Source organism: Sturnus vulgaris, chromosome 6, assembly GCF_052056855.1.
Source record: "Sturnus vulgaris isolate bStuVul1 chromosome 6, bStuVul1.hap1, whole genome shotgun sequence".
Classification (NCBI taxonomy): Eukaryota; Metazoa; Chordata; class Aves; order Passeriformes; family Sturnidae; genus Sturnus; species Sturnus vulgaris.
The window spans coordinates 40,694,850-40,720,122 of NC_142248.1; the positions used below are offsets into that span (position 1 = coordinate 40,694,850).

The 25,273-nt window shown below is 43.0% G+C and overlaps 1 protein-coding gene across 1 annotated transcript in view; it reads right to left on the bottom strand.

Annotated features, from left to right (window-relative positions):
• The window catches only part of JAG2 (jagged canonical Notch ligand 2), a 68,814-nt gene extending 43,869 nt beyond the window's left edge, over positions 1-24,945 (bottom strand). Inside the window, exons 1-2 of the mRNA XM_014871335.2 lie at positions 24,598-24,945; positions 23,998-24,321 (exon numbers count right to left, since the gene is read on the bottom strand). Of these exons, the coding sequence (XP_014726821.2) occupies positions 23,998-24,321; positions 24,598-24,945 (672 nt within the window). The remainder of the gene's footprint in view (positions 1-23,997; positions 24,322-24,597) is intronic.
• Positions 24,946-25,273: the final 328 nt, after the last annotated feature.

Here is a 25,273-nt window from a genome sequence, read left to right on the forward strand (position 1 = left end):
GAAAAGAGTTATTGCACCACTAAGCAATAGTTCTCCTATACACATCTTCATGAAGAGCCAAGCCCTAATGTGTGCACAGTTCACAGCCTAATGATCTATAAATTCCCATGGATATGGGGACATTCAGCCAAGAAACTTTCAGACATTTCAGACATTCAGCAAGGACCCTCTTTAGAAGAGGATTATGTAAGACTTCAGCCATCTTTCACAGGGTCATTAGGACTGTTTTACTGTTACATCAAGAAATGTGTGTTTTTATTTTGAGATAGCTCCTTATGTGCTTCACACACCCCTCAACTCTGCACCAAGGAGGTTTGATTTAACATTGAAACCTCCGCACTTCAGAACAGCAGCAACAACAGGATCAGTGCAGCACCCCAAGTAGAAGGGCTCTCTGTTTGAGGTCTTCCATGACTACAGCAGAGATCATTCTACCCAGAAATGCACTTGAGTGCTTATTTTCCTACTGCTCAGTTAGATTAACATACAAATCACAATTCAGCCTTTGAAAATAAGTCTTTCTACTGTGTTTTCGGCTTCAGACACATACTAGGAAAGATGATTTTACATCACTGAAACAGAAACAGGTTTAGTGGTGACTATTTAAATTAGACTAAAGAAAGGAAGGGAAAAGGGAGCTCAGCAGTGACCATACTGGACAGAGACATACTTGAGTTTGTACTGCCCTTGGAAATGGACAACTGAGAGAGATCAGTTGAGAAAGCAAAGGGCTCTACCTCTGGGGTATGACAGCACAGCTCAATTTCATCTAATTTTTAAAGACAAATGCTAGCAGAACATTTCAGTAGCTTCACCCTCCAACTCCCTGCACTCCCCAGTCTCAGCACTTAGAGAAGCAGATAGGATTCTACTGTACTCTCAAAACACTACCTGCAACCCCTCTTCCTATAACTGCTACCTGAAAAAAAACCACTCATACATTGAATAGCTGAGAAAATAAGCTCTATATAATACTGCCCTAACATCATCTTCTGGCAACGACATGTCCCATTATTTTGTATCAAAATTATGAACTAATCTAGGCAGAATTCTGCCAATCAGTGTAAGGTCCAAAGTTATCCACATCTTTCACTTTTAACTGCTTACCTTCTAATATATCCCTTAGTTTTCCTGTGTTCCACTGATTTGTATTAGAAGTATAGACCAGTGCTCAAGTGCTTCCAGACATCCATTTACTTATGTAAGGGCTGGTCTTTCCTACTGCAAACTGACTGTTGCATCTGACTGCCAACAAAAGGCAGCAAAAAATTTAAGAACTGTCTTAGAAAGCAGACCAGTCATCTATGCTTTCCCATCATATCATTTGAAAGCAGATTTGTACCTGTGCTCAGGATGCTAAGGGATTTGTTTTCATGGGTAAAGAGTTCTACACAATGCACTGTTCCAGCATGATCATGCTGGATAGTGTGAATGGGGATAAAGAAGCATTCTACACATTTTAAGATGCTTAAAACAAGAAATCCCACAAGTTCTAGTGGCAAACCTCATGGTCTAAGTTGGTGTAGTCTCTGGAGTAGAAGATAATGCTTTACAATCTTATAAAAACTTAATAGTACATTATGAGCAACTATGACTCTGGTGCAGAGCTGCTCCTCCAAAACACAGAGGAGCCCACACAGCTCATGCTGTGGCTTTGCAAGCCCCAGGTGCCACAGGCCTGGCTCCCCAGCATTTGCTTTGGCCATCCTCCCACTGGCCACCATCAAGGACCACAGCCCACCTGTAATAAGTTTAAAGAACCTACACAACAGAGACAAGACAAAGACTTTTAAATCCTTTCACTTCCCTGTGTCTACTTCTGTGGGTGACCAGGCTGGCACTTGGCTGTTCACACATGAACAAGCATTTGGAGTGTAAGCTTTCAGGAAGGCTTGCAGTCACACTTGCAGGAGATTAGAGATGTTAATCAAATGGCACTACACAGCACCGAGAGACAAATGTGTGTTTACTGGACCGTCAGTTTCAGCTGGGACAGTTGTCAATGGTGCAATTTCTACTCTCTGCTGAGTTACACAGTCACCCTTTAAAAACCCCATACAGACACAGCAAGAGTGCAAACATAAAACCGATTTTTATGGCTATTTTACCTCTAGAGAAGACAGTTAAGGTTACCAACCCAACCTGTCACACCTCCTCATCTCCAGCTGGCCAATAGCTTGAAAGAAGAATTCCTCCCTGTGGCAGTGCAATGGATCATCACATTACAACTATTACACCTCAAAAGAGAAAACTGGTCCTTAACCCACTCGTTCAGAAAACCCAGTCTTTCCCACTATCACATGTATCAAGTCTTGCACTAGATCTGCTTCCATTTCTTTGAATTTTGCACTTCACTTTAAAATGACAGCTGAAAACTTACAAAAAAGCATCTGTGTTACTAAATATGTTCATAATATGCAGCACTGAGAGCTTCCCAGTTATGTCTCAATTATCAAAAACACGTTTCACTACCAAAATGATTTATTAGTGGAAATTATAACATCCATACACTCATCCAGAACATAACCTTACCTAATAACCAGAGTAAGCACTGAAGTTTAACAACACTAATGGATATAAATTTTAAAGGATATTTTCAGCTTCATACTGGCCATACTCATTTTATGAGCTCTACCACAGATGACATTAGTCACATCTGCACTCTTTTACAGAAAGTCTTAACACAGACTAACCAACACATCTACTGACCCAGCTGCAAGTAACTCATCTATAGCAGACATTGACACCACACATCTTTCTTAAATTGTTCTTACAGAAGACAGCAACAGAACTTGCATTAATTTAGCTCTTGTCCAGAACCTAAGGACTACCCATATAACAAATCTTTAACTCACTCACATCATCCAGCAGTGTCTTGGCTTTTTGATGTATCTTTAATATGAACAGACTTGCTTAAAAGTTATTTAAGAACATTTTCTCCATAGAGACTGTTGATGTAAGTGTGCCCAAGTTCATGCAAAAACTGAACAAAAACACTGCACAAGTATCCCAGGAATGCCCCAAATCATGAGCCTTACACATAACACACACACCCCACCACATCTGCTTCTTTAATTTGCACACAGCTTGCTGTAGGCTAATAGAACACCAGGACATCCATATTCCAGTCTGTTCTAATATATACAAAAAAAAGTAGTATCTGGTGTTCATTTCAACTAGTACTAGCAAAATATTTAGAAATGTTAAAATGACCATGACACAGATTTGAGGGGAGGGGAGTTGGGGGTATGGAACATACAGCACCAGAAACAGACTTTACTGACTCTGGTGATTAGGTTCATTTTTTGGAAAGAATTAAACACACATCATCATTTGTGCTCATCAAATCAAAACTCAGAAGATGTTAAAGTCAGAAGAGCATCAGTGCACTTCTGCAGAAGAGCACAGCTTATGCAAGAGCTACTTCGTAGGAGTTAACTAAACAGATATGCCAAGTAGCTTGGAAAGACACAAATTAAGTCTGTTTATCCTGGTGATGCTGCCTCAGTTGTGTTTTTTTTCTCAGGATTGGTGTTGACACAAGCAACTTCAAAGCATTATTCCACTGTTTACACTAAACAAAACACTCCCCATACTATCCCAGCGACCTCCTTTCTGGGGAGGGGGGAAACAAGACCTGTAATATTGGTTTGGCACTGCATTTTCATGAACTATTACTATCACCTTGATATCTGCAGATCAACATTCAAGAGGTAGGGTTTTTTTGGCAAACCAGTCATGCCAGAATTTTCATCCCAAGAAAGATGATCAATCTGATGACAGCATTTTCAGTCAGTTACAGACCTTCTCCAACTCACAGTCTGAAAAATGCCAAAGGTGAGGTTTGAGCTGAAATCAATACTTGAAGTTTCTTGCATCAATAACATTCTATTGTTATTTTTATGCCAACAGACAAAAAATTATTAATTTCACACAAATAAAAGGACTGACTGGATTTTTTTACATAGAAAAATGTTTTAAGAATCAGCTATGAAGTAGAAAAAAGTGTGGCAACTAAACAAATCCCAAGCCCTCCTTATCTTCCTGTTCTGCAGGCACATGCAGGGTCTCATCTCCAGTAAATACTGCTTCTTCTCAAACCTCAGTCAAGCACAGGTAGCACTTGTACTCAAACATTTCAACTGTCCAAACACTGGATAGCATATCACTAGCCTTACTGCAGGTTAATTTTTGTAACTTCTGGAACAAGCCACCAGCAATATTTCTTGCAGCCAAGTCACCAAGTCTTGATGAGCACAGTCAATTCTCATACTTGCTTTCATAAGAAACTTTGAGTCAAGTGAGACAAGCACAGGTCTGGGGGCTTGCCCCCCCTTTTTTTGTTTCAGCACCTCTCCCCCTCCCCCCGGCAGCCTGCTTGCCATGGAAAAAGCTGACTTCAAGGCAAGCATATTCCATTTCCTTCCCCAGGAACTCTGCAGCAAGTTCATACAACTTCCTCATGAATAACCCAGAGGTGGAAAGTGAGTAAGGAAGAAACGAAGAAAGATTCTGAGAAGATCTAGGACTCACAGTCAGTACAAGTTTAAGGGCAGACAGACAGTCTGCAGGTTTATCTTTTAGAAACAAAGCCATAATAGGGACCTTTACTGAAGAAATAAATCATCCCCATTTGGGGGGAAACATGGGGGTTGGGGGCAGGGACAGAGTAGGGAGCTTTTCTGAAACTTGAAGGCTATTTCAGCCACTTGTATGCAAGAAGCTTCTCTACTGAATTCAGAGACCATCCACCATGCAAAATCATAAAAATGACCATCCTCTACATCTCCATTTTTCATTTAAGGAGCAAGCACAGTGAGTCCTAAACAAAAGCCTTCCCTTTGGAAACCAGGGCCAAAACAGCCCCATTTTGTTAGGAGGGAAAGGCTGGGTTAGAGTCCTGCAAGCATCAGCAGCAGAAAGCAGTTGAACAAGTTCAAGTTTTCTGTTTGAGAGCAATTAGTGCAGTTATACTTCTCTTGGCCCAGTCACAAAAGCAAGATGATGTTTACAAACTCTGGAGCCCTACTGTTGTGTGAGGGGAACTCTGTGAATAAACCCCACCTGACAATCTTTAGGAAGTCTGCAAAACCAGGGAGGGGTGAGAGGGGCTATTTTTTGCCGTGATTAATAGACAACAGGCTGATATCTCCACCTACATGAGTCTGAAGACTCATTCCACTCCTCCACCAAACTAAGCAGAACCTAAGCTACAGGGGTGTGTATGTGTGTGTGCATATGGGGGTGGCAGAGGGAAATCTAGACTATTAAGATCATTTCATTGCAAAAAGAGCACAAATAAAAACAACAGGTGAATGAGAGTCAGTCCTGGAGTTAATTTATCAAATTTAACACCCAGGTAGAGACATAGTTCAGGTAAAGAAAATTACCCAGCAACTAGGTGGAAGAATCCTACCAACAACCAGCTGCATACATCTGAAAGATAAAACAACTTGAAGGAGGAACTCAAAGGGATATTACAACACCTATTTGGCAGTGCCTAGTGTTTTATGAAAGAGGAGCAGCATGCTTCTCCCCAGAGTGATCAAACTACCAGGATCCTGACATGCTTTACCAGAGAACACATTTGTAGTAAGATCTGCAGCAAGAGTTTCTCAGTGTGAAGGGGTCTTCACATATCATGGGACAGCAAACATTTCAGCTGTGGAGTTATTAAAATCATCTCAAGTCACATACTGGCGTTAGCTAATGCCTGTAGGAAACAGTGACCCATTTTCACAAAAGCCTGAAGTGCCATGACAGACTAGAATTCCTCAAGGCAGGACATTAATACAGACACCTCAGACCACATAAAAGCAAAGTGAGAGCCTTCTGGAGATCCATCTACATATGAGAAGCTAAACCATGGGAATAAGGACTCCACAACTTTCTTGTAACCTAGCACCATAGACAGAAACTCAAAGCACATCTCAGTCAAGTCAGCCTTGTGACAAATGGCAAGTCAGAGATGTCACATTTGGTTCAGCACTGGCCCTGACCTCTGACAGCACCTGTCAGACAGCTGCTGCAGCCAGGGCAGCAGCATCCCTGAGGAAAAAGGAAACAGGCACCCCAGGAACAGTTTTCACAGCACCAGGAGCAGTCATTAGCTTCTCATTTAGAAAACCTGCAGGAGATGTGACCAGGCAGCAGTCATGTGAGGATTTCATCTGAAGAAGAGCTCATCTGCTGACTGCTCTCAGCTCCTAGAAGAGCCCCTCCCTGCTTTAAAGCAGTCCCTTTCACCATTACACACATAGCAGTAATGCTAGTCCAAGGGAACAGAAGTAATGCTTGCTCTGCTTTTTATAGCTGTCTGCTATTCATCCCCACCCTATCCATCCCCCTTCCCCCGATTCCAGCATGTACACATCTCTGCTGTGTTCAGTGAGATTAAGTTCCAGCTATGAAGTCCGAGCTGCCAACTGTGGCCACTTAAATTTCAGCAAACACTATAGGATTGACTTAGAAATCCATATACTGTCTTCCATATACTTTCAGAACCAACCAAACAAAAAGTAAGTGAAAATTCAGCTACTCAGGTCTCCCATGATAACTTGCCCTTCTTGAGATTTTTCCAGCAAGAAACAAGAATATCCACATTTAATACCAATCCATGCTATAAGCTGTCAGTTTTCTTGCAATACCTCTATTTCACTGCAAATGCTTTCTGCCTATGCCATTTCTAGGCACCTCCTCTGTGACACAACAAAAATATTGGCTTGCAAAACTAATCAATATATCAAGGAGGAAAGATGATTTTTTTCCCCACTGAATAAGCAAGTTTAATGCTTATGAAAAAATAATCAATTTCATCTTAGATGAATGACCAGTAACTTTATTCTAGTTACTAGAACAATGACATTCTAGGTGGTCTTGAAACAACTTCTTAGTCTTATTCTTTTCTCCTTCCACGCTATCTTTCAGAATTCTTTGTACCAACTGTTGTAGCAGGAGTACAGTATTGCAAATGTAATTTTAACTTCCAACCTTGTTAAATGTAAAATAATTTTCACAGAGCCCATTCCAAACCTTGGTTAATGACACCTGTGACCTTGTTCTTCTGTGCAAATCTGTATTGATAGTCAAGGCATCACTAAATACATCTTTAGATAACTGTAACCAGCTACTCCTTCAATCCACCAAAGCTATGTAGTAGCTTCTCCCAGCTAAGCGAGCTCCCTGCACAAACTCTACACAAGTCCTTTGATCACAGGAAGAGATCTGCCTCCCACTCTTATCCATGTCTTGACTACTTAATATTCAGAAGTCTGTTGAAAAGAGCATCCTGGATAGGAAAAGAAGCTAGAGAAAAACAAACATCTTCCAGGAGGGGGACTGCAGAAATCAAAGCTCCGAAGAAAGGAAAGAAGGAAAAAAGAACCAAATTATTTCCATGAGGGAAATTAAGGAGTTGGCCAAAACATCTCAGCCTGGAAAAGATACAACAGGAGTAAGTGACAGAAGCCTAAAGGCTTCAACATGCCCTGGGGAAGGGTCAGGGGTAGATCATCTATTTCAATGATCTTGGCAAGAACTAAAAGGTAAGAAAGTAAGCTAACAGGAGTCATGGCCAGAAGAAATTAGGTCAGAGAAGATGGCATTTCCAGCAGAACTTGGCAAAATGCTACACAGCTGGCCCAAGGGAAAAGTGGTTTTAAGAGTTTTGTGGGTCCAAGGGCAAACTGCCACAAATACTTGGGAGAGACCAACCACAACTGTTTCTGTAGGCTCTCAGGTTGAAACCAAACCTAGGGACAATGGCAAGTAGTTTTCTATATTCTTGCCCTTAACCTCCAATCAACATTTGTTTACATTCCCTGAACTTCAGTTCCAGTACAGGTGTGGTTCTGAAGCAAGCATTTCACTTTTTCTGATGGCTGACATTAAAACAAGACAGTGCTAAAATTAATAAAACAATTACACTCTGGAATCTTGCACACCTGCCCGAGCCATTACCATCTATCCCAGGATAATCAAAATTGTGAGCAAGGAGTGTTTGAGGAAGAAAAAGAAGCCAGGAGAAACAAAGCCCAATTCTAAATGAGATTTATAATTATATCTCAGAACTCCTCTTTGAAAACCATGACAGAAGACATAATTGAAAAATCTAATCAAGATTCTCCTTTCTGCAACACTGAAATGTCACATGAAATAGAACAAATGCAGAAATCACCAACCCATGCATGCTATTCAGTCAGGTACCTGTTGCAGTAAATGCAACAAATGCTGTGCAGATTAAAAAGACAGGCTGAGCTAAAGCTATGAACTGGAAGATTTTATTATTTAGAATAGAAGTTTAGAGGACTGTAGGCTTCTGAAACTTCCCCTGAGAAAAAGGTAATCCAGACAGCTTTTTAATAATGATTAAGTCAGGTGACACAAAGCAGAACATACTGTCATTCAAGGCAAGACAACAGAAATGCTCAAATACAGCAAGCACTTATTTCACTAGAACAAGATTGACAAGTGTCAAGTGAAATACAGAGCTTAATGATATCATAGCAATTTTTCACACAAAAAAAATCATCAGCACATTTGTGACAAAAATCCTGGTTTAACTATAAGAAAACCTCTACTTGTTTTGGAGAAGGCTGGTAAACCAAGGTTTACACAGATAAATAACTGAAATAAGTTTGGGGCTGAATTGTGAAATTAAGCTATTCTATTTACACTAGCCAAAACCAACCCCTCCTGGCTTCCATGTGGCACAGATGAAGGCTAGTGCTATTCCTAATTAACCTTCCTCCACTAAGAAAATGATTCTGCACTGTCTACGTGTGTCACTGAGCCAAGTGTCACACCAGCCACACATGTCATTCCATACCAGCTGAAGAGTAAGCAAGAAATACTTCCCCCATAAAAGCTGGGTCTCTCAGCCACTCGGGAACGAGTCTAGGGAACAAAACAGCTTTCAAAACATCATCTTTATTCTCCAGGGAGAATTAGGGGAAGAACAGAATAGGAAAGGCAAAGATTAGTTTAGCATGACTGGCACAGAAGTTGTGAAGGCAAGAGCATCTGTGACAGTCTAGAAATAACAGCTAAAAAAAAAATATGTTAGGACTTAAAAGCTGAAAGGGAATAAAAAGTAAAAAAAAAAAAAAAAAAAGTCAGACTTAATACAGGAGTTCCCCTAGTTGATTGCACCACCCAAAATGCAAGAACACTCTCCATAAAGCACAACTTGAAGTCACATAAGGAATCCCTGTCATTACACAAGATCCCAGACACAAACTACTGGAAGAACCAGTCTCTTCAGAGCAAATCCGATTAATTAGCTAGGTTTCCAAAAGATGCTTCTAGATACTCTGCATGGACCCCTGGGGTGATCCTGATAAATGCAAACAGTAGATACATCCTTCCAGCCATTTGGGCCAATATCTGTGTGCCTGACAGTTGCTACACGCTCAGCCCTGGCCTCAGACAACACAGATTTGGAATTTGAGTAGAGATCAGAACCCTTAGTGACCTCAGGAAACACATTTTAGACCAAAATAAACAGGAGTAGAGAAGCAGGAATTAAGACATCACAGGCCTTCTGAAGCCATACCTATATAGAGGTAAACATGCTGATAATGCTTTTCATTTCAACTTTTTTCACACTCTCCAGTAAGGAAAAAAAGCGCCTTTAAAGTTTTTATCAGTAAGGACATAAGACCTTATCTGCAGGTTTCCAACAAGTTTTGGGAAAAGACTTGCAGAAACTCAATACCCTTTGACAACTTTGAGAAACTGCTTTTCTTCCAGGTAAAGGAAACCCAGCTCACCAATTCTATTCCAATCTGCAACAAAATCATGGCAAAAGCATCTTGGAGTTGATCCTCAGATCTGCTGGGCAGAGGCCTAGCATCCCATAAAAAGCTTTAGGCATGTGGAAAACAAGCCTCAAAAAAGGACTGCTGTGCTCAGGCTGCTGGGACAAGCTATGCTCTGTTGTATGACCATTGTGAAAGAAAAATCGACACCATTAAGAAGAATGGCATGTACACAAGGTAAAACCCACCTAAAATCCACCTTCAGTCTTCAACCACCCTGCTCATCACTTTGCTTTGTTTCAAGTAGCTGATAAGAGCTAATGAGCACAGAATACAAAACAGTTATAGAAAAGCCATTAGTCATCCTTCCTACAGGCACAGCTCCCCTCTGACAATTTACCCAAGATATCTATATATACACTAAACCTTTATGTAGTCTGATTAAAAGTTAACAAATATTTGGGTATCCTTTGATATGGGTGTTACTGTGCCTGTCTCAGTGCAGTTTCTCGAAAGTGTACTGGAATATAAAATAGCATTAGCAAGATATTCTTCTATACCATAGAAGAAATTAAGTAATAGAGAAGTCAGCCAATTACTAGCACTATTTTAAGTATAACAGCTACCAGCCAGAGCAAGAGGCTTTGGTATGGAACACTACAAACATACAAAAAGAAGATACAACATCCTAGTAGCCTACCTAATAACTGTCAAACAAGTATCACAGTTTGTATTCTGCCTCTCTCTCCAACAGGAGAGCCTAGTTAACATCCCCTGGTTACATTTCCCTTTTTGAGAGCTCTAGAGCAAAAGAAGCAGAAAGGAGAATGAAATTAACCCCACATGCATCAATCCTGAAAACATGCTTGAACCTCAAGTAACAGCCTTCCATCCTATTCAGGAAAAACACAAGGTGTTGATTTTTGAGATTAGAAATTGAAATGAAATCAGAAATTATAGACAAGATCACAGTAGCAATTCCAGTATTGTTTCTTTGCTAATAAAAAAACCAAACAAAACAAAACAAAAAAAAAAACAAAATAAAAAAAACAACAGAATCCACTGGTTTAGATAGAGGATCACAGGATTACGTGTCAACACACGTTTTGTCCAATAATTATGTTACAGGAAAATAAACCAGCTACATCTTAAGATACTTTCATGACTGCACAGCTAATAAGCTCCAGTCCTCTCCACCATCGCTGGAGCTGGCACTAGGAGTTTCCAGAAATCCACCCAGTTAATCGAACAGCAAAGAACAGAAGAAAGTATTGATGAAATTGGGGGACAGAGGAAAAAGACATTGAGATAAAGAGACTTGTACCAGTACAGTACCAGGCAGACAGTTGGGGACCATCTGAACATCACTCCATTCGATTTAAGAGGAAGCTTTCAGCCTTGCTGCCACCTTTGAACTGTTTCAGACAAACTTGATATTAACCAAGTATCCACATCCTAGTCTTTTCCTAAAGTTTTGGAAGAAGTCCAAGATAAATTAAGCCCATTATACACACACTTTCTTGTTGCATTAATGAAAGTGTAGCTAGATTGTCTCTTTTGAAGAGTATGTAACAACCATGAAGGCCCATTAACAGCTAGTGCAAGACTTGTTTTATGCTAATATTTAGAATTCAAAGATGAGCTAGTAATTAATACTGCTCTTCCCCTCCCCTCTGCACTCCATGTGGCATGGATATTAGTGTCCTCTGGGCACTTGAAGCCATGCATCATTATAATTTCAACTTGAAGTCAAGAGGGAATTAAACTAACTATGTAATAACATACTTTAATTATTGTTCTAAACACAGAACACCTGCATGCACTCTCTTTTGTATTGGAAATATGCATACTAAGAAGGTAAGCAAATATATAAAAAACCAGATATGCCCTCAAGTTCCATGTATGCAAAGGCCCCAGGAATACAGAGTAGTGTTTTAATCTTAATCCTTTTAAATAATGTTAGCTGTTGATAGCACTGCAATCTTTCCCTTTGTTTTTGAAAAAGCAAATGCCCACAAAACCAATTCCAGCTAATGAGCTCTAGATGTCTTGCCTTAGGAAGAGGAGAGGCCCACACTCAACCACTGTTCCCAAGGGAGCAGGGATTGTGGCACTGTTTTTCTAAGTCCTCTTCAATTCCCTCATCAGCCCTACCCATCTGAGCCACCTCTAGAGCTCCCTGGGCAGCAGCAGCCACAGCTGAAAGGGGACAGGAAACAAAGACTCCACCGGCCCACAGTGATGGATCAAATCCTCATGTAACTCTAAACAAAACCCATTCTTTTCCTCCCACGGCTTTGGTTCTGAGCACAGGTATCATCACAAGCCTTTTCAACAATAAGAAACACAAATATTTGTTTTATTGCTACACTGAGTCGCACAACAGTTTCAGTCAATTTGAACTTCACATTTCCACAAGAGACTTAGCAAACAGAGTGTGAACCTGCTCATGGCTAATAACAGAAGTGTCATTAATCCAAAAGAAAGGGACAACACACCTAAGCTGTCCTTAATTTCAGCCCTCAGCAGAACACCAGCTAGGTTTTCAACTTCTGCACATGCTAAACAGGCTGGCAGGGAAGCAAACACAAATAAAACCCCTTATTTTAGTTCTCTGCAAATTTGTAGGAATAAGTTCAGCAGAAAAATAAGTCACCACTCTAAGTTCTTTCACGTAGATCAATACATGCAAGGAACTTGAATAAAGTGATTATGCACACAGTTAAGCATACATGGTAGAGCCAGAGTTGAAATAAATGCTTCAATCATATTCCAGCAGCAGAACTGAATCTTCTGAATGGTAGGTACTTTGTGGCTTCAGTAAATCTTTATCATGCTTGCAGCACCAACCACTACACTGCACTTAATTACTATTAAATATTAATTGGTTACAGCAGCAAAGAAACACAGCATTAAATAGCATATGTAGCCCACAATTCCAAGCTATTTGAATATATGACAACCAAGACATGATCAATCCCACTGTAACAAAGCAGCATCAGAACTTCAATATCCAATCATCTCTTTCAGATTCATGTAAACTGGTGGGGATCTGATATAGCTTTACATTATTACAAATCAGACAAAAACTACAAATGGGCACGCCTTTAGAAGGAAAACTTTGTAACAAGGATAGCAAAGTACATGAAGCAGCCTTTGAAAATAAGCACATGTCTTGTAAATTTACTCTAAGCATGTAAATTCAGAATGCTTCTCTATTTTTTCCCCTTCTCCTCCCACTGACATGGATCTGGAAGCTATGAAAGGGAGATTATGTCAGCAAGTCTTCAAATTTATTTCACTGCTGACCCCTAGTTACTCCTCTGGTGGGTAACACTGTTATAGCTTTCCTCATAAGGATGAGTATCAATAGAGAACACAACAAAGCCATGGAAAGTAGGCCGACATTAAAAAATGCCAGAGTAATTTTGTTAGTCCAAAGCTGGAGCCATAACTCAAAAATATGTCCCTGTGACTCCTTTACAGTTTCAGCACTTCATTTACCACCAACTCCCTGCTGTTCCAACTTTCCCCAGATTCCTTGGCAAGCTCAAGATTCACTGAGTACCAAATCTTTAAAATCCATCCTAATGGCATAGGGACAAACAAATCATCACTGATAGCAAGCTGCCACAAGCCGAGACTATCTTTCCAGTCAGCCAAAGCTTATTTTGTTTCCCTTACATTTGCAGTGATCTGGGGGTGGATATGAGCAGCCCGAGAAACTCTGGTGATATGTGACAATTGGTACTTCTGCCTAAGCCCTGTGACAATTAACATTCTGACAAGACCTCAGAACAAGTCCAGGACATGCAGTGCTAGATAAAGGGAATCTTAATTCTGGAAATTAACCTCTGAAGAATTGCCACCAGCTGGGTTTGGGCAACCACTTTACCTTCACCTCCTGGGAACAGGAGATGTGTGGTTCATAGCTTGGTAGCCTCTCCACAACCCTGGAGTTATCACAGCTGAACAGCAAATATCAGAAGGCACTGCAGGAGCACTAAATATTTGACAGCCAACACCTTACACGTCTGTGCAAGTCCAAACACTTCATTTTCCCTGCTTCCTTCCCTGCCTCACTTTCTGATAGGAGAAAGCACCAATATGAGTGGATGAATCATGGAAAAATACTCTGTTCTACAAAGGTATTCAACAGCCAAATACAACACTAAAATATTCTGGGCCTATATATAAAAATGATTTAAACAACAGTTTATAACCAACACAGGGGTGCTATCAGGTCATTGTGGTGTGCAAAAACCAATCATTACTGAGGGGTAGCACATGGAAATACCTGCCCTTAACAGTCTAAGTTACCATGGTCTGCCTTTTAGACTTTGCTGATTACATGTAGCAAGTTACAGCAGAAATTCCATGTTGTGATACAAGGAAAATCACGTCATTGTACCATAAAAGAGATAGAACTATAAAAATCACCACCATTAAAAAAAAAAAAAAAAAATAAAGGAACAATAACTAAAACTCTTTTAAGCAGTAGCACAGGTTACCAGATCGGTGCTGTTAAAATTCTCCTCAGTCTGCAGGATGAACACTAAATAGTACCAAGAATTCCACACCCTAAAAAACTTCTACTTCAGCAGATTAATTGAAGATCAATAATTAAGCTATTGAAATATTTCTCAACTTACTGCTTAAAGCATGTGTCAATCAAGTCTTCCAAGTATGAACAAGCTCCCTAATTAGATCTTAAGTTCTCCAGCTGGAATCCAGGACCTATTACATTAAAAGTGTAGATTCTGTCTTAAAGTAGACTGTTGAACTTTGCAATGCTATAAACAGAATCATACATATTCAGGGAAAAAAAAAAAAAGGAAAAAAGGAAAGAACCCCATTGGATACGTTAGTTAACTGTTAGCTCATATAATAATTCTCTCCAATTTGTATGAAGGGTAAGGACATTTTTCTACCTACCATAGGATACTGCATCAGTATTAAGATTCACCAAGGATCTGAAAAAGTAAAATTTATCCTGTTTGAAGATTATATGCTTAAAGTTATTTAAGATGGTATGTTCACAGTATTACAGAGTACTGGAGAGACTAGAGACACAGTGGACTATGTGGAACTAGAAGAGGCACTGCAACAATAACTTAAATGTTATAATTAAACTGTAACATATTAAACAAAGCCCATCAGAACACATCCTGCTGGGAGCAAGATATATAATCAGGACTTTCAAGCCCAAAGCAGGATGTAAACAGATTGCAGTCTCCATACTCCAGCCTTATCTCAGATGTAAAAAAATAAATCCAACCCAAAAAAACCAAAACACACACACACACAAAAAAAAAAAACCCAAAAAAGAAAAAAAAAAAACAAAACCAACTTCAGACAATGAGCACCTGTGCATCTGTCCTAAGGGCATATAATTGGTTACTCAAGGACTATTAGGCTGTTTCTTAGCAACCTCTGCAAGCTCTAATCAAGTAAGACTAAGATTGTCATTTAGCCTTGAAATGCCTTGTCCCTTCCATCTAATGTAGCTTTCTATTGAGGAGCAAACAGTCATTGCAACTACAGATAAAATCCAGGCTTACAACATGATTCAGCTCAGAGCTCTTATTATCAGAAGATTCTCATGTTAAATATGCTTTTTACACTTTGTTTAGCATCTGAAACAGTAACGATAAAATAAATATTTAACTTTGTTCCTTTATATACAAATTAAAAGCTAGCTACAACTATGAAGAAGCCCTTGGGAATGGTTTAACAAATGAGCATGAGGTATAGCTCAATAATAATAATAATAATTCCCAAAATATAGTTACAAGAAAAATGGTTAATATCAAAAGCAGTGCTAGAGACATTTCAGGAAAATAGCAAGCATTTATTTCAGAACAGAATGGTATTTAAATCTTTGGTGATGCTGAAATATGTCTACTATGTTCCACGCATTGGACTTCTAAAATTAACTATCTTCAAGCAGAATCTGGCCATCAGACCAGAAAAAAAAATAAAAAAGCAAAAGCAACGGAGTAATCAAAAAATAAGCTCATCTGTTCAGTCCTAGTCTAGCATCATTGCTTGTCTGTCGTATCAATGGGCACATGACAGACTCTGCTGAAGACAGCACTCATTTATATAGAGTATTTTTTCCTGTACAGTAAGCAAAGGCACCAAAAGACTGGTGACATCAGGGATGGCCACCCCTCCCTAACTCGAGCTGACCTGCACCAGAGCCATCACACCTTTCTCCTCAGCTCTGTCCCTGGATGCACAGAGGGGAAGGAGCAGCTCTAAGGGAACTCCACCACCCCACGGGATGCAGGCAGTCAGAGGCGTCTAACATGAGCAGGCAGAGATGCAGAGATGCTCTCAGCTACCCACACTGGCTCATTCCCCAGCCCTGGGAGCAGGGGCAGGCTGGGGAAGTCAGGCTACACCTCCACCTCCTGCTCCTGTGAGAGCTGAGCAGCTCAGAAACCCTGAATGGACACGGCACTGCCAGCCAGCAGTCACCTCTGACCGGAGATTGACCTGTTCCAGACACCCACTAACCAAAGCCAGAGCAGATTTCTAGCAAAAAGCCCATCAAAGGTTTATCACAGTGCAGGAGAGGGAGGGAAGGGTGGAGTCACTGCCAAGGAACAGCAGCAACTCCCCTTCAGGTAAGCAGACGGATAAACATCGTGGAAGCACTGCCAGTATAGCCTTGTTCCTCACTCCTGGAAGAAGCCTCTCTCCTTCCAAACCGATGCTCTCAAGCTCCTTCCAGAGCAGAGGATTACTGCAGCTAGAACTGGAGAGGAACAAAGTAAAGCAAATCGGTGTGCTGGCAGAAAAGGCAGGGTCACTTTCTGATGAAGTCTCCCCATCAGGTTGAGCAGCTCTGAAACAGAGCAGGCAACACAAGCAGGACCCACACAGAGTTGACAAAACATTGGGCTTGTTTTCAGAAGAGCAGGGAGGGAAGCTTTCTGGCACACAATAACCTAAAGCTCCTGCAGATGACTAACTATACGGTGTGATCATAGCTGCTTTATGAACTTAGGGTAGTTTTTAAAGTATGTCCATAGCATGTATTTCAGAGCCAACACAAAGCAACATCTAGAGGAAAAAGATGTGAGAGAGTGAGACTACACAAAAAAAAGATGAATTCCACCCATCTCACCTACACGCAGGGACTCAAAAGCATTGCTCAACAGAGGGGCCAGGCAGCCACTGACCCACAGGGGACAAGAAAAAGTAATTTTCAAAGTTAAAAAACCATAATCATAATTTACTTGACACATCTGTCTCAAATCTCCTTTCATACAAGAAAAGCTTTGTGGCAAAAATACATATTAACAAATATACCAAAAATTCACTATACTATTTTTGGCATTTTTTAAATCCAGAAAATGTAGTAGTTTGTTGACAAAACTTGTTGTCAGTTGTTTGACAAAAGCTTAAATTTCTTCAGCTTTTGTACTGAAAAACAGTGAACTTGCAATAGTTGCCAAAGCAAGCTGCATTTGCACAAGAAATACAAGCAGTAGCCTCAAACACAGAAGGCAGCTTCTGCCACACAAAGCTTCTCAACATCTACACTCACACTTGAGCCTCACAGAATTACTCAAGCCACCTAAAATACAGTGGGAACACAGCCTAATTAGGCCAAATATCACAAGTCTGATATAACACAAACCAATTACAATTTCATCCCAACCACATTCAAGATAAACCTGATTGTTCAAAAATTAAAGCTACAAGCGGTCATGTCTCCAGCAAACCTTTCCTATGCAGACATTTTTTGTTGAGAGAACAGCATTTGGAACATCTTTGAACAGCCCAAAGACAAAGCCTCTACTGCACTGCAGTGAATCAAACATGCTCAGCTTCTACCTCACATCCTCTCTTGTAAGAGTAATCCTGACTACTTTAATACCTATTCCATTTTCAGTCAAAGATTTAATGCCCACACCAGCTGTGGCTAGGAGTGTAGCATTTCACAGATAGGCTGGCTGGAGCACCTTCTGGAATAAAGATCAGAAAGCTGACAAGAGGTGTACAAGCACATTGTCCGTGGCTGGGAGGTGAGGGACTTCGTCTGCAAGTTTTGACTTCAGCCTCAGTGTTTCCAATAAATAAGCACATGTTTATTTAAGGAAACTTTCAAGGAGTATAAATAGAAGTGTTCTTTACTATCTGACCATCTCTATGACATTCAAAATACCCCCAGAACTTCGAAGTATAAAGTTTAAATAGTTAGCAGAATATTGTCCTTTGAGGCATATTTATTTCAAAGACAGAAGAAATTTTAGATTTAGTGACACGAATGCATGAAAGATTAAGAGTGCAAAGAGCACTTCTGCTTAAAATTAGAAGACAGATTTCCTATAGTTACATGAAACTTAAGTCTTTAGACTTTCTATTCTGGGCAAGCTGCAAATAGTTGCTGGCACACACAGCATGCCAATAATAAATCCCTTTTTCAAAGAGTGGTTCTGAAGTGGTCACCATTAAGGCCTTGGTTCTTTTTTAGAGGTGACACCTGCAGCTGCTATTGAAATCAACAGGAGTTGTCACTTCCCAGCATTGCTGAAGTCACTCTCTAAAACATCACTCCATTATCTTCTTTTAAGAAAGAGAGAAAAAAAAACCAACAACCCTGAAAACTACCCTTTGCATTTGTGTCACTTGAGATCAAAGGGATATCATTTTCATAAAAAAAAATTTCCTCAAACTTTTGTTTCTGATCAAAAAGGCTTCAAGGCAAATATAGTACCGAGAAGGTGAAAGCACATAAATTCCATGATCTACCTCCCCAAAAGTGAGGAAGCACAGACCTATATTTTCTGATTCACAGCACATTTTTCATGATTTCCAACAAGCAGGGGAAGGCTTTATGAGACAAAACTGCAGGTGTTTTGACAACATAAGAAGTATTTTGGCATGGCAGTTCCACAGGAGTCCCAGAGGCAGCTGACAAGCCCACCAGGCAGAGGCAGTAAGCTTGCACCAAGTTTGGGGAGGGAAAGTCAAATACAATCAGCAAAGCCTTTCACCTGGGGAAAAAAGACTAGTGGTAAATTCAGAAATTAAATATTTACGTTAGATCATCAATATACAGCTATTAACTAGATTATTTTTTCCATGTTGATTTCCTATGCTAACAAGGTGTGATGCATGTACATTACAGCCCATCATTACCAGGTGAATTTTACATTTTGGCATAAGGTCTTGCTCTCACTTCTTATTCCCCGCCCTCAGGTCTTGCTTGGAGCTGTGTTTTTGCAAGCACTTTCCTTAAGAAGGAGTTTCAATGGAGCAAAACTAATTACAGGTAAAGCTTCCTGTGTGCCTCCCCTGATGTTTCATTTGTCAAATTGTAATCTTTTTATAAGAAAAAAAAATACATACTATTTCTCTGGTACAGCCATGCACAAGTTCCTTTTCCAGTGCTAAATGGCCTAACTTTAACCTGCCTAATTTAAGCATATCTGTCCCGATGGGTTGTCATCCAAGATGACAGGATGCATGTTTACTCTATCAGGGAGCAGAGAGTAATCTAATCCAGGATATTTTCATTACAAAGCCTCAAGATCCTGATCAGAGAGCAGTGATGGCTGTGTTGAGACAGGAGGCAGACCAACTGTGGATCTATCAGCCAAACAAAAATAGACAAGAGCATTTCCTATGGCCAGGCTATCTAGTTCCCTAGAGGCACCAAGGATCTCAGATAATGAGCTAGATGTCTTCCAGGGCTCTAACCACCTTCACCTCTCAAACTAAAAGGACAGGGAGAGCTTGGTGCAGAATCCTACAGTTCACCAGACAACATGTGAAAGGGCCAGGCAGAATGCTGCACCCATTAAGCAATAAAAGCTGCAAGGTCAAGTATTCCTGCTCAGGTTTTGGCAGGGGAGGGGACAAGTTGCTTTCTAAGAAATTTAACATTTACTGCTGCAGCCAAGCTATCCTCTCAACAGCTTTACATATTTGATGGTTCACATGCCTGTGTATGTTTTAGATCAAGACTGAACCCCTCCAGGCAGTTGGATGAGACCCACACATGGACTGCATACAGATGAAACTCACACACAGCCTGGACATTCAAATTACAGACGTTTTTTTATCTACCTGAGCGTTAATGTTACTTATTAAGGTTAGAGAAAGGTGCTACAATCACACTCTAAATAGGAAAAAAACACTAAGATAGTGCTAAAAGACCCCAAACAAACAAACAAAAAAAATCAGTTGCCTAATCCTAGTGGAGAATGCACCTTTTATCCAAGCAATTTGCAAAGGCTGCCTGAACCTCTACCAGATTGATTACAGAGTCCTAGCAAAGCACCAAGGAAAAGAAGAGGTGGAAATCCTTGTTTCTAATACTTATCCCCAAGACCCTGAATGCTGAAGTTCGCCTGGGGAGTTCAGAGTACACAGCACCCATGGGTGCACTGTCAGTCACAGCAGGATCTCAAAAACAGAGGGGCTGAGAGGAGCTAATGATGCATACTGTAATACATGATTTCAACATCCACAACTAGTCAGAACAATTCCTCTATATGACTAATTAACTGAAGTAATGGATGCCATACCAATATTTATGGTACAGAAAAAATGCTGAATTCCCTGAGGGAAAGAACAGGGTGGAGGGAAAAACCACACACAACTCCATTTCATGCCATCTTGCAAAGGAGTACAAGAAATGGTTCCACATAGCCCATCCCACAGAACGACGAACTTTAAAACATCATCTTCAGAAGCAACCTTCAATTAACCCCAAATCTAAAATTCTGCCAATGGCTATTGATAAATATTAATGTACCAGGTATTTGTGAAGCTTCAGGGTCTGAACAAACCGCTTTGTGCTAGGGAAAAAAAAAATGCTCAAGACTAACAAGCCTAAACTGTAACTGATCAGAATCAATTTCAAAGCTACTTGAATTCTTCTGTCTTCTTTGTTTTAAAGTTGCACATAAATTTTAATTGCATCACTTGTTTGTTAACAATCTCAAACAAGCATTAAGCTTCAAGTTTTACAGCAGGAGGCAAAGAAAAAATGTGAGGTAGGTGGGTGAAGAAGACAGCTGTATTGTTCTAGCTGTTCCTCAGCCTCTCCCACTGCCAGATTTCTGTGGATGATGTATCCCAAGGTAGCAATTTTAAGAACTTTCTGGCACTATCCCAAGCTCCCTCTTGCAAATCAGAGATCAGACTAATGATATTTTAAAAAAAAGGACAGGAAATAGGAATAAGCTGGATAACTGACACTGTTTCAAACACTGGAAGTCGCTGAACTCTGGCACTGCAGCTTTACAGAAAAGACAGTTGTCCAAACTGAAAAATTTTGCCTCATAAAATTAAAAAGGAAAATCAGTAAGAACAAAACAAATGACTTTTCAAGAAATTGTTTGCTTTACAGCTACTGCTAGCCTGGGACACAGTAGTATCACATAGACTTCAAGAAACTCCACACCACCCCTCCCCAGCAATTTATACATTAGTCTCTAAGTGAGAGAGTTATCACTCAGATAAGGTTCACCATGAAATCTGCATAGACTCAATGCTTTTCATTAGTGTGGAGCTTAAAAATTCAAGCTAGAACTACTGAAATAAATCCTTTTCTCACTGCCAACACCAAAGCAAATTTGTTTCATAAGTGCAGGACACAATGTCTAATGTTCTTTATTCTTGCTCCTTCCCATTATATTAAAGAAACAGTAACTTCACTACTGTCGTACAGCAAAAATAAGTCACAGGAGAAGACTATATTCATACTGTTGTTTCTCATTTGCAAACTCAAATACAGAAAGAATACTATTTGAGAATAATTTTGAAATTATCCCAAGGAGTTGAAACATAACCCAGGAACTCAATCTATTTCAAAAACCTCTCATGATAAACCAGCACTGCAATTACACCTCTCCTGCAAAGTCTACACAGCTTATGCACAGCTCTGACAAAGATGCTGTGTTCCCCATTAAGAGATGAACACAGAGTTCAAGATTTAACTACAATATACAGGAGGGACTTCTTTCCATAGGTGCAGCCACAGACTGTTGTAAAGTAAAACTTCTCACAGCTTATTTTTAGAACCCAGGGTGGGCTGGGAGGGTATTCAGTAAACCAGCCAAAAATCAGCTAACACCCACTAGACTGCAGTGGCACTGTTCAAATAAATTGCAGCCCGCTTTGCAACAGCTACAGGAAAAAATGGTGGAAAAAAGAAAACCCTGAGTATTTTAATTCCCTTAAAATGCTGGAGGCAATGGTACAAGAAACAGCAGTAGATAGGGCAGTGTGGGCTGGAGACACTGCGTTGATCCACCTGCAAGAGGCAGGTCAAACAGGCCTTCCTTAGGACTACTGGGTGAGCACAGAACAACAATATCCGGCAGCTGCAAGCTAATAATGTGCTTATTCCAACAGAGAAAAATTCAAAGAAGGCTGGGCTTAGGGACCTGCACTGCAAGGACTATCAAACTCGCCTTGTATTTCAAGCGGCAATACTAGAAACTGGTGAAATAAAAGCATGAGTTAAATTACCTTTACTTCCTCATGCAGATAACATTCAAAAGTTTGAGGTGCTAATGTTACTGAAATCTCCAACCGAAGAGTTTACGATTTCATCAAGTCTGTATTAAATGGCCAATAAAAAGGAGAAAGAATCCTAATTTTCTCTTTGATGTTATAACTTAAGAACACAGTTCTAAATACCCTGGGTTTATTGTATCGACTATACCTATTAACAGGAACATTTCCAAGTTCAAGAGGGCACAGGACCAACAAAGGCCATCAACACACCCTGACCTGGCAACCAGAATTTAAGTACCTCGGCATGGAAAAACTTATCAGCTGTATCTTTTCTATTTTTAAATATCCAGCTGCAGCAAACTCAGTCAGTCCTTAATTTGTGGGGCATGAGCATCAGGTTGGAGGGTCCCTGGTAACACAGAAAGTGATATGATTTATATAGCCTGGCTTCCTTTAGCTTGAAACACAAATGAAGCATTTTTGTCTCTATCCATTCCTAGCAGGCATTCTCCAAGTAATCAAGATGCCTCGAGGTACGGTCTGAGAGGTCAGCAAGGGCCATTTCATCTGTTAGTCACCAGGTGCCAAACGCAATCCGCAGGTACCGAGGCTCCGATACGCATCTCCGCGCCGAGCCGGGGCCCTGCACCATCCCCATTCCTCAGCACCTCGCAACTTGCCAGCTTCCACCCCGTGGCCCACTTGGAAGGGCTGAGGGCAACAGCTGTGAAACTCCCTGCAGGATCCTACCTGCCTGCAGCCGGGCAGGGAGCCCAGCCTGCCCTGCCTCCCTCCCGCCGGGCACTCTCCGCACCCAGCACCCCCAAAAGCAGAAGGATGCTTCCAGTCTCCAAGGTCTAGCACTGGTCTGCAGCCCTTACTGATGCCCCATCCCTGGAAGCGTTGAAAGCCAGGCTGGATGGCGTTTTGGGCAACCTGGGCTAGCGGAAGGTGTCTATGGGCACGGCAGCAGGGTTGGACCGCGATGGTCTCTAAGCTCCCTTCCAACCCAGAGCGTCCTGCGTGCGGCGGGGCCGCGGTACCAGGGCACTGCGGGGGCGAAGCACTGAACCCCCGAGCCGCGGAGCGGAGGGCAGGGCGGAGCGGGGTCCCGCACACACGGAGACACACAGAGCCCGGCAGGCGGGCGGTACCGGCGGGTCGGAGCCGCGCTCGGAGCGGGCAGCCCCGGCCCCACGGCGGGCGGTACCGGCGGGTCGGGGCGGGGCCGGTCCAGGTGCGGAGGCTCCGCCCCCCACAGGTGCGGGACCCCCGGCCCCCCCCCTCCTCGGCGCGCGCCCCGCCCCGCGCGAGCCGCGGCACGCGCCCCGGCCCGCGCGCCGCGCCCGCCGCCAGCGCCCCCTGCCGGGGGCAGCCCCGCACCGCGCCGAGCCGCGGCCGCGCCGTCGGGCTCCGCTGCGCGGGTGGGGACGGGGTGGGGGGTTCTCCCCGTTATTGTGATTTTCCTGCCTTCAGCCTCCTGCGGCTCCTCCCGCAGCCTGCCCGCAGCCGCTTCCCGGAGCTCCCACAGCACCCAGCGCCCGCGGTGGCCCACACCGCGCAGCCGCCCCCGCTCCCCGCGCCGCCGGCCGTGCCCCGCAGCCCCGGTAAGCGGCGGCCGCGCCCAAGGCAGCGCCCCGGCAGCTGGCCCCACTCAATAACGGGGGAGCGGGAGCGGCACAGACGGGAGCGGGTGCGGAGGAAACGCTACACAAAAAAGAGGGTAATAACGAGAGCACGATTAAAAACCTACCGGCCACGCGAACTGGAAGGGAATAACAATCCTGCCCGTCTCGGGGGTTCTGCCTTGGTGGGAGTATTTGTTGCTATTCAAATAGAAAATATTTCCACCGAGAACCGGGGTAGATCCGGATCCGTAGTTGCAGGGTCCGACCGGGGTAATCTTGGCCTGATATTCCTTGAGGCAGACTTTCACGTAAGTGTCGCACTCGTCCCGGGAGCAGTCCAGGTTCTCGGGGCTTTTCTTGCCATCGCAGCATTCCCCATTGAACAACTCGCCGTTTACATTCCGCACCGAGTTAAGCTGCAGCTCGAAATAGCCCGTGGACCGGGACACCTAAAAATAAAAGCCGAAGGGGAGACAACCTCGTTACTACCGCGGCCGGGGGCAGCATTGGCAGCGCGGTGCTGCGGGTCCCCGGCTCCCCACGACAACTTTCGCCGGCTGCAGGTTTAACCCCGCCGCGGCAATATACATGTGTTTACGTATATATACACATACATACATAGCGTTATAGACATATACATAAATAAGAAACGAGCAAGGTGCAAAGGGAGAAGGCAGCCGCGGCGCCCCGTGGCCGGAGCGCAGCCCCCCGCTCGCCGTCCCTACCTGCACGCAGGAGGCGAGGAGCAGCGCCAGGCCGAGCGCGGCGGCGCGGGGGGCCCGGCTCGGCCGGCCGGCACCCCGCATGCCTCCTGCTCCCGCTGCTGCTCCGCGCCGCCGCCGCCTCAGAGGAGCCCGCCGAGCCCACCGGCCACGGACCGGCGGCCGCTCGCGGCATGGGCGGTGGGGGAGCCGCCCGCAGCGCGCCGGGGGGCGCAGGGCATGGGCTGCCGGCGGGGCCGCCCGGAGCGCTCCGCCGCCGCTCCCCTCCCGCGGGCTCCGCTCGCCCTCTGTGCGCCTCGGCTCCGCGGACACCCAACAAGTAGGTGCCGGAGTGACAGCTTCATTACCCATTCGCCGCCGCGGCCGCCGCCTTCATATTAATGAGGGGGACGGCCCGGCCCCGCGGCCGGCGGGTGGGGCCAGCGCCGCTCCCGCCGCGGCTCTTAAAGGGCGGCGGGCGGCTCTTCGCTCCGCCCTGGCCTGACCGCAGCGGGGTCCGCCAGCGCCAGGTGGTGCAGGGGGATGAGAGATGCGGGACACCCGCGGGCGCGGAGGAGTACGCGTGTCGGTGGGTGTGGGGTGGATACCCAACCCACGGTGTTGAGGGATAACCACGGGATATAGGCGGCTGAGGAGGATGAGGGAGGGTGTAGGGTCTGCTTTTGAGGGAGCAGACGAT